Genomic DNA, 15,418 nt, shown 5'->3' with positions numbered 1-15,418 from the left:
ACTTAAGGCAGTTATACAAGTGGGTTAGGGGAAGATAAAGGGGCCTGAGAAAAATTTATAACATTTATATAGTTAGATATATTGTGCTAAGTGCTGCATACCTGTTGAGGTCTATACTACTGATGGCTTGATTATCAGATCCACTGATCTAATAGTTACAGTTCTGGCAGAAATGTTACTATACACTAGTTCTAAAACCACCATGTTTGAGTTTCAGTGCAGTAAAGCTGGATGGCAATAGGAAGACAGAAAGTCATGTTCAGCTGCAGGATTCATATAAATGATACACTTTGGTGATAAACTTTGATTAACTAGTATATTTAACTGTTTCACTGTTGTAATGGTGAGCAATTATTATAGATATTACAATATTTAGCTACAGCTCCTTCAAGTAACTATTGAAATTCATAAATCAGTGCTCAGTGCTCATTCAGCCACCAAGACATCAGTAAGGTCTAGTGACATGTGGATAGTAATCTTGGTGGAGATTGTTTAAGAACTGCAATGTTATTTGTATACAATACAGGCAACACTAAATAATACAGCATAAAGAAAAACGCAATACCACTTTAACAAACCTTTCCAGAAGCATCGGCACCTTTTTACAGCCAGTCTCTATTATTTTTTACAGATTCTGCAAGTTGTTTTGTGGTCAATTTGTTTGCTTGGTAAAGTGTGTTTGTTGTGTCTTCATTCATTTCTACACAGTACAGCTGTTAGTTTTGGCTCTCTAAAACCTGTTCAATCATTTACAAGTGCAAACATTTCAATTTCGCATGCCATCTGTCATCCTTGTTCTTGTCCTGCATCTCTAAAGGAGGTTTTTATAGCTATGCAGTAATTATTTATACAGCTCAGATTAATAATTTTTTTATCCAATTTGTTTATAGAAGTTTTTACCAGCATCACTATATAATCCTCACTACTTACCTCAAGCTGTTACATCAAGCAAGAAGAGACTCATTATGTAAGTGGTTGTTTTGTTTTGTTTCGTTTCTCAAGATTATGTATATTTCTTTCGATAATAATGCTTCCTAACCTTTGTTTTTGCAGTGCAATAATAAGCAGAACTATGGCTTGTCATACTGAAGTGGTGTTACTTTTTCTTCTCGCCTTCACAGTTATAGCGTTTGGTAACTAAGATAAATACTGTACAGTTAAGGTGTTTTAAACCTTTCTATAAGTAATGATAATGATTAATTTTAATATACTTGTACAGTCATGGGATTTTATTAGATTGACATTTTTTATATATAACAAGCAGTAACAGTTTTTGCAACCTTATGTTGTCATTGCATTCAACTTAATAGAGATAGATATATTATATTCATATATGGTGTGTATATATTTTCTCCTTGCAAGCTAATGTGGAGAAACATCTTTCAGGTAAGAGTAAAATGAACACCTTTAAAGTAATCAATTAAAAGAAATCGTCATTATAGCCACCAGGACTAACGTCTCTTTTCCTCCCTTTTTTTGGTTTTCCTAGAGGAATATTTTGATCAGCTTGTACAAGGTAAAAAAAAATGTGCACAATTCAGCAACATTAGTGGAAGAAACTCTCAGTATTCAAAAGTCTAACATTATTATTTTATATAATGGAAGTTGACCGTTTTCATCTATTTTTCATTCAGAAGCCATAAACTGTAAAGAACGGGTGAAATGCCTGGGATGCTGTCCATTAGGCTGGGTGAAATTTAATACACGTTGCTACAGTTACCATGGAGTCAGCATGGACTGGGCGTCTGCTGAGGTTCAATTTATTTTCATTAAACTACAGTATAATTTATATTTAATGTTATTCAGTGTGGTAAAACATGTATTTAATTAGAATAGCAATATGTTTTTTATATTTAAAAAAATCTGCTTTTAAATTATTAACCCTGCATAAACAGAATATATTTCCAATACTTGCATAAGATTCTCCTATGTCTATTATCTGGTATCCAATTTCATAATATACAGGCAGCACTGTTCCAAAATGTTCCCAAACTACAAAACATAGTGTTTATTCATAGTTATATGTCAACTCACATTAAGCATGTTCATATATATGTTCTTTACAAAAAGTTATTTAAAAACAATCCATTGCAATTGTATTATAAATGTAAATACAGTGTTCGGGATTTATTTCTGAAATGAAATATGCAGTTTCATGTTGGCATTGGAATATCGAAATACAGTGTATTAAAACATTTGCAAAATATATGTGTAATTTGTTTATACTCGGATGACGTTGCTCTTTCTGACTCTCTAGAATCACTGAAATTCGGTGCAAACTTGCTGTCAGTGCACAGCGAAAATGACTATCAGCTGGCTAAGGCCCTTATCCGTGCTTATGACCCCGTGCAAAACCCAACTTGGCTTGGCCTCTCTAACCTCTTATCAGAAGGTAAAACAACATTGATCATATCTTGAACATGGTGCATTAAATTAATGCATCCAACATGGTCTACTACACTGGAACTCTTTTTTACTGCTTTACTGTACATCTTCTTCTTCTTCTTCTTCTTCTTTCGGCTGCTCCCATTAGGGGTCGCCACAGCGGATCATCCGTCTCCATACCACCCTGTCCTCTATATCTGCCTCTTTTACACCAACTACCTGCATGTCTTCCCTCACCACATCCATGAACCTCCTCCTTGGCCTTCCTCTTTTCCTCCTACCTGGTGGCTCCATCTTCAGCATTTTTCTACCAATATAATTCATGTCCCTTCTCTGCACATGTCCAAACCATCTCAATCTCGCCTCCCTCACCTTGTCACCAAAACATCCTACATGTGCTGTCCCTCTAATAAACTCATTTCTAATCTTGTCCATCCTCGTCACTCCCAACGAAAACCTCAACATCTTCAGCTCTGCTACCTCCAGCTCCACCTCCTGTTTTTTACTCAATGCCACTGTCTCTAATCCATACAACATCGCAGGTCTCACCACAGTCCTATAAACTTTCCCTTTCATTCTTGCAGATACTCTTCTATCACAAATCACTCCTGTCACTCTTCTCCACCCACTCCACCCTGCCTGCACTCTTTTCTTTACTTCCCTAACACACTCTCCATTACTTTGCACTGTTGACCCCAGGTACCTGAACTCCTCCACCTTCTCCACCTCTTCTCCCTGCAACCGCATCACTCCACTGCCCTCCCTCTCATTCACACACATGTACTCTGTCTTACTCCTACTGACTTTCATTCCCCTTCTCTCCAGCGCATATCTCCACCTCTCCAGGCTCTTCTCAACCTGCTCTCTACTCTCACCACAAATCACAATATCATCTGCAAACATCATAGTCCAGGGAGACTCCTGTCTGACCTCGTCCGTCAACCTGTCCATCACCACTGCAAACAGGAAAGGGCTCAGGGCCGATCCTTGATGCAGTCCAACCTTCACCCTGAACCAGTCTGTCGTACCTACTGCACACTTTACTGCCGTCACACTGTCCTCATACATGTCCTGCACCACCCTCACATACTTCTCTGACACACCTGACTTCCTCATACAATACCACAACTCCTCTCTCGGCACCCTGTCGTACGCTTTCTCTAAATCCACAAATACACAATGCAGCTCCTTCTGTCCTTCTCTATACTTCTCCATCAACATCCTCAAAGCAAATAAGGCATCTGTGGTGCTCTTCCTCGGCATGAAACCATACTGTTGCTCACAGATGGTCACCTCTTCTCTCAGCCTGGCTTCCACTACTCTTTCCCATAACTTCATGGTGTGACTGATCAACTTAATTCCCCTGTAGTTACACCAGGTCTGCACATCTCCCTTATGCTTAAAGATCGGTACCAGCACACTCCTTCTCCATTCCTCAGGCATCCTCTCCCCTTCCAGAATCCTGTTAAACAATCTGGTTAAAAACTCCACTGCCATCTCTCCTAAACATCTCCATGCTTCTACCGGTATGTCATCTGGTCCAACCGACTTTCCATTCTTCATCCTCTTAATCGCTGCTCTCACTTCCTCCTTACTAATCCTATCTACATCCTGCTTCACCAACTCCACATCCTCCAACCTTCTCTCTCTCTGATTTTCCTCATTCATCAGCTGCTCAAAATACTCCCTCCATCTTCTCAACACACTCTCCTCACTAGTCAACACATTTCCCTCTCCATCCTTTATTGCTCTAACTTGCAGTACATCCTTCCCAGCTCGGTCCCTCTGCTTGGCCAATCGGTATAAATCCTTTTCTCCTTCCTTAGTGTCCAACCTCTTATACAGTTCCTCATATGCCTTTTCCTTGGCTTTCGCCACATCCCTTTTAACCTGCTGCCGCATCTCCTTGTACTCCTGCCTACTCTTCTCATCACTCTGTCGATCCCACTTCTGTTTTGCCAATCTCTTTCCCCTAATGCTCTCCTGCACTTCCTCATTCCACCACCACGTCTCCTTGTCTTGCTTTCTATTTCCAGATGTCACACCAAGTACTTTTCTAGCTGCCTCCCTCATCACTCCTGCAGTATTGCCCAATCATCCGGCACCTCTTCACCACCACCAAGCCCCTGTCTGACCTCTTCCCTGAACCTCACACTACACTCTTCCTCCTTCAGTTTCCACCATCTTATTCTTCTTTCAAACCTTACTTTCCTCCTCTTCTTCTTCGCCTCCAAAACCATCCTACAGACCACCATCCGATGCTGTCTAGCTACACTGTCCCCCGCCAACACCTTACAGTCTCCAATCTCCTTCAGGTTGCATCTCCTACACAGAAGATAATCCACCTGTGTGCACCTCCCTCCACTCTTATACGTCCCCCTATGATCCTCCTTCTTCTTAAAATACGTGTTCACCACTGCCATTTCCATCCTTTTAGCAAAATCTACCACCATCTGCCCTTCCACATTCCTCTCCTTAAAACCATACCTACCCATCACCTCCTCATCACCTCTGTTCCCTTCACCTACATGCCCATTAAAGTCTGCTCCAATCACCAATCGTTCTTTCCTAGGTACACCATCTACCACTTCATCTAATTCACTCCAGAATCTTTCTTTCTCCTCCATCTCACAGCCAACTTGTGGAGCATAGGCACTGATGACATTTATCATCATCCCTTCAACTTCCACCTTCACGATCATCACCCTATCAGAAACTCTCTTCACCTCCACTACACTCTTACTGTACGCTTCCTTCAGAATCACCCCTACACCATTTCTCTTTCCATCCACACCATGATAAAACAGTTTAAACCCACCTCCAATGTTCCTGGCCTTACTCCCTTTCCACTTGGTCTCCTGAACACACAACACATCTACCTTTCTCCTCTCCATCATATCAGCTATCTCTCTCCCTTTACCCGTCATAGTACCAACATTTAAAGTACCAACCCGAACCTCTACTCTCCTACACTGCTCCTTTTCCTGCCGTCTCTGTAGACGCCTTCCTCCTCTCCTTCTCCTCCTTCGGCCAACAGTAGACCAATTTCCACCGGTACCCTGTCGGCTAACGATACCTGTGGCGGTCGTTATTAACCCGGGCCTCGACCGATCCGGTATGAAATTCTCATTTGTGATCCGCATATTTGATTTGGCACATGTTTTACGCTGGATGCCCTTCCTAACGCAACCCTCCCCATTTACCCGGGCTTGGGACCGGCACTAAGAGTACACTGGCTTGTGCCCCCCTAATGGCTGGGTTCCTACTGCTTTACTGTACATACCCTGCACAAATTATATAAAGTCTTCTTTATTTATTACTTTATTTGATTTTCCCTTTTTTATATGTAGTTTTTCATTTTTATAGCACAAGCACACCATGACAAATTCAACATTTGTATTGTTTTTAATGATAAATGCAAATGGCATGTTGACAACCAGGCTTTAAAAAATACGCAGACATGTTGTTTAGTTGTGAAGATATAAGCATCTACAATATAATTTAATTTTGTTTAATAATTAAATGATTATATGCATAAATTACATATACAAACATTGAAAACAAGGATTTGAATGTAGTAAATCACGTTTGAAAACAGATAAGTTACTGTTGTAGTAGGCAAATGCTATAAAATGAGAATGAAACTGAAAAACGCAGCAAGATAACAGGATTGAAAAAAAAAGGAAAAACTATGCTTTGGTGTGCAAATGCATAATCATTCGCTGAAAACCAGAACAGTGACTAAAAATTTAATTTTTTACTGCTGATATTTGCTCCTTTTAGATTGAGTGTTAGATCAGTGTTTAAGATGATTCTGATCAGAAAGCCTTTAAGGTATTACAACATAATAAATCTAATAATTAAGTCTGGGTATTAGATCTGTGCCATGTCTTTTCGTGAGAATAAGATTTTTTTTCCCTCTAATTTTACTATCTAACTAACCTTTGCTCTTTCAGAGGAACAGCTGGTTTTGGAATGATGGCACCAAATTGTCTTTTACCAAGTGGAAGCAAAATAAACCAAATTTTTACAATAGAGAATGTTGTGCACACATGAACTGGGATACTAAGTTTGACAGAATCAAACCTTGTGTTCAAATAATGTATTTTCTTTACATGCTCTCATTTGTTATTATTTATTTCTGTATTCATGGCAGAAGGACTGGAAAGACATTCCATGCGATAAGAGCTATCCTTTCGTGTGTGCTAAGAGAATCAACTGAAATTCACGGAGTATAATGTAATACCTTTCTAAAAAACACACTGAAATCTTAATAAAACCTGAGCTATACTAATAAAATCATTAAAAATAATAAAATCTTGAATGGAATTATTTAATGTGCAGTTATTTCTGGTTTCACCATTTTTTTCTAGAATCCCATAATGTACCTTAAGCAATGATTGAATCATTATAGAACAGCATTATTAAAAATCTACCATAATATACAAGTTTGAAATGTTGGTGGTTATAGATTGTTTATTTCGGAATCTTAAATAAGAGAAATACATGCAATATAAGACACTTTATCAATAAATATACATTTCATTGCACACATATTTAAATGTAGCCATTGTATATTTAGCCATTGTATATTTATATTTAGCCATTATATCATAGCCAAATGTAGCCAACTGCTATGCTATTAAGGATATTTTAGAAAGTGTGATATCTTTTGACAGTAAAGGAGGTCTATTTTTTTGGTTAAATACCCCCGTAATAAAAAAAGAGGTTTTCAAAGTGAATGCATAGATGAAAAAATACAATAAACATTTGTAAAATGGAGCAAATAACAGCATTTGTAAACCATAAAGTGGAACAATTTGCTTTGTACTGGGAAAAATAAGCCAAACACCGTATGCAACATATCATATACCTGATTGTATCTTTTAATCAAAATTAACAATGTACAGAAAGATCACTCCCTATATGTACACAGTTTCTTTATTTTTTCTTTATTTTTTATTTTTTTATGAACACATGCATATGTAGATATATGTGTGTCTATATGTGAGTGTATCCAGTTACATAACGTCTGATATACAGTACGTCTGATAGAAATGCAACGTCTGTTTTTCTTTGATAAAAAGTAAATAAAAAATATGTAATTATTATGTTATTAAATTTGATATGACTATGACAGGAGAACTACTTGTTCAGTAAGATATCTGAAGTCACAACTATTCTACACTCAAGGTTGCAAATACTTATGTTATTCAGGATTATCAAGCAAAAGGTATTAAACCCACTGGCAAAAAGTGGTTTTGGTGCAAAAGTTTTTTTCATCTATAATACATCAAAAATGAGTGACTTCTGGTGGTCCAGTGGATGTGTTTGTGGATTGTAATTTACCGAGTGCTGGTGAAAGCCACTGAAACATTCCGATACAGTCAACAATAAAAAATGATGCATAAAGAAACACAACGTCCCTTCAATAATTAACTATATCTTTACAGTAAGTTAACAACAATCCTTCGATATGCTCTTTTTAAACAGTTTATTAAAAAAAACATTTGCTGTGTACCACAATGAAGCTTTGTCATAGTCTATATGATAGCATCAGTGCACCTTTAATTGCATGTCACATGATTCTTTGCATTTTAATAACACTTGTACACTTGTACATCACTTGTACATACTGTAAACAGTTCCCTCGGACGTTATCCAGAACATAATCACAAATGAAAATAAATGCATGTGTTAAAATAGATTCATAGATAGATTAACATAGATAGAAATGCATATTGTAAAATAAATAAATAAGTATAATATGAAAACTCAGCTAGATTGTAGATTGCCTTGTTGATTAGATTAGCAGTCTGGATGTTTGTCTTGAGCAACAAAATTTTATTAGCAAGATCCTACCTGAAATTATTGATAGAGGACATGACTGTAGTGCTGTCTTATAATATTTGCTTTCCATCTGACAATGGACATGTTAGATAAGTTCTATTGGGTGGTGCCCAGTTATTTAATTTATCACTGATGATGATTAGGTGTGTCATATGATTTATGTTGCCTATTGAAACAAAGAAAATTCCATTACAATCAAATCAATGATTATATTTAGAAAACATTATAAATTAAATAAGATTAAAATAGAATGACGTTTTAGTAAAATAATGATATGATTATAAGAGTGTTACTATAAATAATTAAAATAGTTCAGGTTTTAAAGGCCAACAGAACACAACAATGAGGAAACTAGTATTAAAGAAATCAAAATACATATATAAATTATATATATTTAAATTTTCTACATTTTTAATTCTCCAACGGGGGTCAACAAATGTTGCATTGCTGACCCCCGTTGGAGAATTAAAAATGTAGAAAATTTAATTCTCCAACGGGGGTCAACAAATGTTGCATTGCTGACTTCTAGAATGATCCCTGGTACTCACTCTCCATTCTTTAATCATGGCCCACTTCATGAAGAGTTTGGACATTGGACCTCTTTGAGTGTTTAAAGGCTCTGGCATGGAGGAGTTTGGTATTGGCTCTATGATGATCTCAAATGTTGAGCTATTTTATGAGTTGCGCAGTAGCTTCCGGTTCCACAATGTCAACTGACTGTATAAAACTGTAGAAAGGAACAAAGGTAGTTCTCAAACTCGTTTTTGTTTTTTTTTTATTATTATTTTTAAAGATTTATAATCACACTCTTGAGATCACCCAAATGAGGATGGGTTCCCCTTTTGAGTCTGGTTCCTCTCAAGTTTTCTTCCTCATAACATCCATAACGTCCACATCCACAGTCACCCTAGGCTGCGCATCGGGGATTAATACACGTAATGAACTTTAATTCTTAAGTTCTGTAAAGCTGTTTTGAACTTGAACTTGAACATTAATTCAATCTAAAGCCATGGTAATTCTTTTATTGTCTAAAGTGTTTATGATCTGATATATATATATATATATATATATATATATATATATATATATATATATATATATATATATATATATATATATATATATAGGAAAAGGGGTACAGTCTTACATTATGTCTAATATTTGATGATGCAACCTCCACTATCAGCTGGAGCTGGGAAAAAAAATCTACATTGAACGTCACAATGAATTTATATTATTGTGTACCGTGAGATACATACTGTATTGACATTAAAGTCAACATTAAATCAAATACAGATGGAAACTGGACAATGTTATCCAGGGTTATGGCTCAAAGTTTGTTCAAATACAGAGGGAAGTTGTAAATGTAATAAATGGTTGGTGATTCCAAAAGGCAAGTTTGCTAATCGGCTATCAGAAATGATGATCATAGGACTGTATACTGTGTGCATCTCATCAGATAAATATGGTGACATGGTATGAATAACGATTGGAATGTTGTTGCTAAAAATAAAAACGTTTTCATATAATACAGTATAAGGATTTTCCTTTTCATTTTTACAAGTTTGATGATATGTATTATACCTTCTTATTCAGGAGGGAAAAATAACAAACAAATCTTAAAAAAAATAAAAAAACAAAAAATAAAGTGTCTGGAAATCTCCTTTTCTGTCCCAACAAGTAACACCGCCATCAGACTGAGCAAAAGTTTGAAGGTTTATAGCAATACCTTAAAAACAAAAAGGCCAAAATATTAAACAAATGGTTCCCAATTATCAGAAGGAGTAAAGAAATTCCTAATGTGACAGAAAAACAAAACTTCCTAATTAACCATAAACAGGAGAAACCCAAATTGCCAACACAAAAAGCTTCCACAACTAATATTTAAAAAAAATGGTCTATAAACTGTTTACACAGGATTAAAATTCATAACACATGGTATATATATAAATGAATTTAATAAATATGTATTATGACATACTTGAGAAAATGTATGGCTTAATTATTTAAAGCTTATTTAAATATTACATTTAAATTAGTAATAGTTAATTGCATTACAACCTAAATTGCATCACATTCTTTTACATTTCTCAGGTTGTTGTTTGTACAAAGCCCAGGGATCACTTGCCTATCAAATAAAATCTACTGAATACTGAATTAGGATGTTGCCGATATTCGAACCAAAAATCAAAGAATTTAAGAATAATATCTATAGTTTTAATTCTCGGTTCTGTTCTTTTACTCTTCCATTTATACACTGTGAATGCACAGCACAAAAATACTGGTTATTTCATATAAATCATTTACATATCCAAACATTCCCAACTCAACGTGCCATCTGTCAGTTAATATATATATGATTCAATCATTAACTCAAGTTTAGATTTTTTTTTTTTTTTTTTTTTAGCAATTTTGGAATAGAGAAGGTTTCCATCAGCATCACTATATAAGCACCACCACTTACCCCAGTGTTTTACATCAAGCAAAAAGAGACTCCTGATTAGATGTAAGTGGATGGATTCTTTTAACATTGTTTTCAATAATTATGCATTAATGTCTTCATTTCTTGCAGTGCATGAAAAGCCAGAATTACAGTATGGCACATCAAACTGAAGCAGTGTTGCTTCTTATTCTGGCCGCATCAGCAACAGCTTTGGGTAAGAGTCTTAATATTATTGAACAGGATACCTTTAACTGGAAACAACTCCACTCTTACAGAAGCAGGTGTACTTCAAAAGCACTGTTAAAGTTATAATGCAGTATCTGTTTCAATACTCCACTGTTGTAGTGTTTTTGCACTTTTGAAAAGCTGTTACTGAAAACATGACTTGGTTGTGATATCTCATGATTGTAGCCAGCTAACTGTGATCTGAATCAAAATCTGCCTTTTGTATTTCTAAAACAGAATGATAGAAAATCATTTACGACGTATACTGATTTTTACCATTTCTTTCCACCTTTAAAGCTACTGCAGAGCTGTCAGGTAAAATAAAGCTAAATAAAATACATTTAAACACAAACAATAGCATCAATGTAGCTATTGCAACCACTAATATATCTTTTATTCTGTTTTCTAGATGCTTATTTTGATAAGCTCGTACAAGGTAAATAAAACAGAACCTGCACAAATAATGAACATGATCTTAATGAATGAATCCTTTATAAGTACTGTATTTATTGACTTTTTAAAAATCTAGATTATTAGGAAACATAAACATACAGAGCCACTGAGGTTACATGGTAGTAAATGTTAATTATACACAACCACAATTCATACGATACTACAAGTGAATATACTGTTCCCAGTTCAGTAAATTCAATTCAATTCATTTTTATTAGTATAGCGCTTTTAACAACGGACATTGTCTCAAAGCAGCTTTACACAGATAATGCGGTGATAAAGAAATAATAGTAATGTTCTTTATAAGGGTAAGTTTACATTTACATTTGTGCCATTTAGTAGACGCACTTGTTCAGAGCGACGTACAAAAGTGCTTTCAGTCTCTAGCAATGAATAAATCTACACTGGTACGCTAGATTACAAACTTAATATAAATATAACTCAAACTTGAAAAGCGCTAATTTAGGTGTTAAGCGTTTAAGAGAAGGTCAGAAGAAGTTGCACTGTGTGTTTGTGGATTTAGAGAAAGCGTACGACAGGGTGCTGAGAGAGGAGTTGTGGTATTGTATGAGGAAGTCTGGTTTGTCAGAGAAGTATGTGAGGGTGGTGCAAGACATGTATAAGCACAGTGTGAAAACAGTGAACTGTGCAGAACAACAGACAGGTTTAAGGTGGAAGTTGCATTGCATCAAGGATCGGCTCTGAACCCTTTCCTGTTTGCAGTGGTGAGGGACAGGTTGACAGATGATGTCAGACAGGAGTCTCCATGGACTATAATGTTTGTGGATGATATTGTGATTTGTGGTGAGGGTAGACAGCAGGTTAAGAAGAGCCTGGAGAGGTGGAGGTACGTGTTGGAAAGAAGGGAAATGAAAGTCAGAAGGAGTAAGACAGAGTACATGTGTGTCAATGAGAGAGAGGGCAGTGGAGTAGGTCTTCAACCGCTGCTTGAAGATCGCCAGGGACTCCGCTGTACAAAGTTATTAGTAAACAACTAATTTATAGATCTCTATTCCTTACCAAAAATTAACAACTATGTCACCTAAGTAGCACTGTTTAAATGACCTACATGTCTAATATTTCTGTTTGCTTGATTGTTTGTGGTTTTAGTTTGTTTGTTCTCATGAACTAACCAGTGTTTTTTCATTGTTGTTGTTTTTTTTTTGCTTGTTTGTTTTCACGCTCGATTAATCAGAAGCAGCACACCGTCAAGTCAATGAAAAATGCGGCAAATGCTGTTCAAATGGCTGGATGATACATGATCAGCGCTGTTTTATATATCAGGCCACTAGGATGATCTGGGCTTCTGCTGAGGTTCAATTTAATTCATTTAATCTTTATTCACATAAGTTTCACATAATTTTTCTAAAAAAGAAGTGCAGTGAGATTACATGCTTACCTATTAGCACAGCAGTGGTGCACTGTATTTTAGCTATACAGATGTGATGTTATATTCAAACACCAATTAGCTATAGATTAGCAATCAGTATATTATGAACAGTATATAGTGAAGATAATTTTTTCCCTTCCAAAATGTTGCACAATAATAATCACAATTAAGCAATGTGCAATGATACTAAAGTTTTTATTTTTATTTTTTCCAGAAACACTGTCAGAATTTGGGTGGACACTTGATCTCAATTCACAATGACAACGATTACCGACTGGCTAAGTCCGTTATCCGTATTCATGACCCCGGAGAGAATCCAGCATGGATCGGCCTTTCTGACTGTCAGAAGGTTTGCTAAATGGCAAATTATAATTATTAAGATAAATGAACAAACAAATCTAAAATTTGATCAAATATTACAGCCTGTAATAGACTATTCACTGTTTATCTTTACAGAGAAATCACTGGTTTTGGACTGATGGCAGCAAAATGACTTACACCAAATGGAACCCAAGGGAACCCAATCATATCTTAGGAGAGTGCTGTGTCCAAATGAACCATGGCAGTAAGCATATCTGAAAACATTTATTCTATTTATCTCTTCATATATCTTTAAAAATATTTAGGTATGTAAGTTTATGTGACATTTTTATTTTACTTATATTTCTATAATAATTCACTACTACGCATTATTTTCTTTGAGAATGTTGATGGAGAAGTATAGAGAAGGTCAGAAGGAGTTGCACTGTGGTTTGTGGATTTAGAGAAAGTGTAAGACGGGGTGCCGAGAGAAGAGTTGTGGTATTGTATGAGGAAGTCAGGTGTGTCAGAAGTATGTAAGGGTTGTGCAGGACATGTATGAGGACAGTGTGACAGTGGTGAAGTGTGCAGTAGGAACAACAGACTGTTTTAAGGTTAAGGTTGCATTGCATTAAGGATTGGCTCTAAGCCCTTTCCTGTTTGCAGTGGTGATTGACAGGTTGACAGATGAGGTCAGACAGGAGCCTCCATGGACTATGATGTTTGCGGATGATATTGTGATTTGTGGTGAAAGTAGGGAGCAGGGTGAGAAGAGCCTGGTGGAGGTATGTGCTGGAGAGAAGAAGAATGAAAGTCAGTAGGAGTAAGACAGGGTACATGTCTGTGAATGAGAGGGAGGGCAGTGGAGTGGTGTGGTTGCAGGGAGAAGAGGTAGAGAAGGTGGAGGAGTTCAGGTACCTGGGGTCAACAGTGCAAATGGAGAGTGTGTTAGAGAAGTAAAGAAAAGAGTGCAGGCAGGGTGGAGTGGGTGGAGAAGAGTGATAGCAGGAGTGATTTGTGATAAGAGATTATCTGCAAGAGTGAAAGGGAAAGTTTATAGGACTGTGGTGAGACCTGCGATGTTTTGGTTTAGAGACAGTGGCATTGAGTAAAAGACAGGAGGTGGAGCTGGAAGTAGCAGAGCTGAAGATGTTTAGATTTTTATTGGGAGTGATGACAATGGACAGGATTAGAAATGAGTTTATTGTAGGACGCTTTGAAGACCACGTGAGGGAGGCGAGATTGAGATGGTTTGGACATGTGCAGAGGAGGGACATGGGGTATCTCAGTAGGAGAATACTAAGGATGGACCACCAGGAAGGAGGAAAAGAGGAAGGCCAAGGAGGAGGTTTATGGATGTGGTGAGGAAAGACATGCAGGTGGTTGGTGTGAAAGAGGCAGATGTAAAGGACAGGGGGGGGTATGGAGACGGATGATCCCCTGTGGAGCCCCCTAATGAGAGCAGTAGAAAGAAGAAGTAGATTTTTTTATATAATAATTATATCTTTCTTCTTTTTCTGCAGAAATGAAGGACTGGAATGATGTTGGCTGTAAAAAGAAATTTCCTTTTGTGTGTGCTAAAAGCTTTTACTGAAAAGCTGACACCTTCACTTTTACCACCTTTTAGACACTTGTCACTGATGGATTTACAAAAACCTCACTGTGTCAATTGTAAAGAATTTAAGCAATAAAAAAATCTGAATACATTGATGTTTATGAAATTATTTTAAAGATTTTATCATTTTAAAATACACTCTCACGCTCATCTGCCTACCTTTTAGCTTCACCATAAAATATAAACAAGCACACTAACATAACAAAATAGAAAACAACACAAAAATAAATAAAAAAAAATTCCTTAATTCGACAATAAAAGTATTTGACAAAGTATTTAATTTCCATTTAAATCACATATGAGTATATTTCAGGTACAGTTTACAGTAAAATTAATCAGTGGCAACATTAGCTGACCTAGGATTTGAGCTCGTCCAATCCCAAATCTCAAAACCTCCCAATCATAAATCTCATACCAGATAAGTCATCATTTACATTTACATTTGCGGCATTTAGCAGACGCCCTTATCCAGAGCGACTTACAAAAGTGCTTTGAGTTTTTAGTAATGAATAAATCAACACTGGTACGCAAGATTACAAACTTAATATAAAAATATAACTCTTGAATTCTACAAGCTTGGAAAGTGCTAATTTAAGTATTTCAGGAAGAAGTCTTCAGTCGTCGCTTGAAGATAGTCAGGGACTCCGCTGTACAGACATCTAGGGGAAGTTCATTCCACCACCTCGGTGCCAGAACAGAGAAGAGCCTTGAAGTGTACTTACCTCTCATTCTGAGAGAAGGTGGTACCAGTTGAGCA

The 15,418-nt window shown here is 36.5% G+C and overlaps 1 protein-coding gene across 1 annotated transcript; it reads left to right on the top strand.

The window, feature by feature from the left end:
* The first annotated feature begins 813 nt into the window (after positions 1 to 813).
* On the top strand, positions 814 to 14,715 carry LOC310726612 (uncharacterized protein). Its single transcript, XM_083542362.1, has 14 exons — positions 814 to 967; positions 1,054 to 1,133; positions 1,363 to 1,386; positions 1,490 to 1,516; positions 1,635 to 1,810; positions 2,152 to 2,392; positions 10,737 to 10,741; positions 10,808 to 10,892; positions 11,201 to 11,218; positions 11,313 to 11,339; positions 12,552 to 12,670; positions 12,961 to 13,095; positions 13,203 to 13,311; positions 14,570 to 14,715. Exons 2-14 carry the CDS (start codon positions 1,073 to 1,075, stop codon positions 14,638 to 14,640), a joined length of 1,098 nt encoding a protein of 365 aa, XP_083398488.1. The 5' UTR covers positions 814 to 967; positions 1,054 to 1,072; the 3' UTR covers positions 14,641 to 14,715.
* Positions 14,716 to 15,418: the final 703 nt, after the last annotated feature.

The sequence above is a fragment of the Silurus aristotelis genome, assembly GCF_946808225.1.
Source record: "Silurus aristotelis genome assembly, chromosome: 5".
NCBI classification, from domain to species: domain Eukaryota; kingdom Metazoa; phylum Chordata; class Actinopteri; order Siluriformes; family Siluridae; genus Silurus; species Silurus aristotelis.
The sequence above is the reverse complement of the archived record's forward strand: the minus strand, read 5'-3'. Positions and strand labels throughout refer to the sequence as shown.

Coding starts and splice junctions, on each gene's coding strand:
- LOC310726612 (XM_083542362.1), top strand. CDS start 1,073: ATGGCTTGTCATACTGAAGTGGTGTTACTTTTTCTTCTCGCCTTCACA. Junction 1,387..1,489: donor TGTGGAGAAACATCTTTCAG/GTAAGAGTAAAA, acceptor TGGTTTTCCTAG/AGGAATATTTTGATCAGCTT. Junction 11,340..12,551: donor TTTTGATAAGCTCGTACAAG/GTAAATAAAACA, acceptor TCGATTAATCAG/AAGCAGCACACCGTCAAGTC.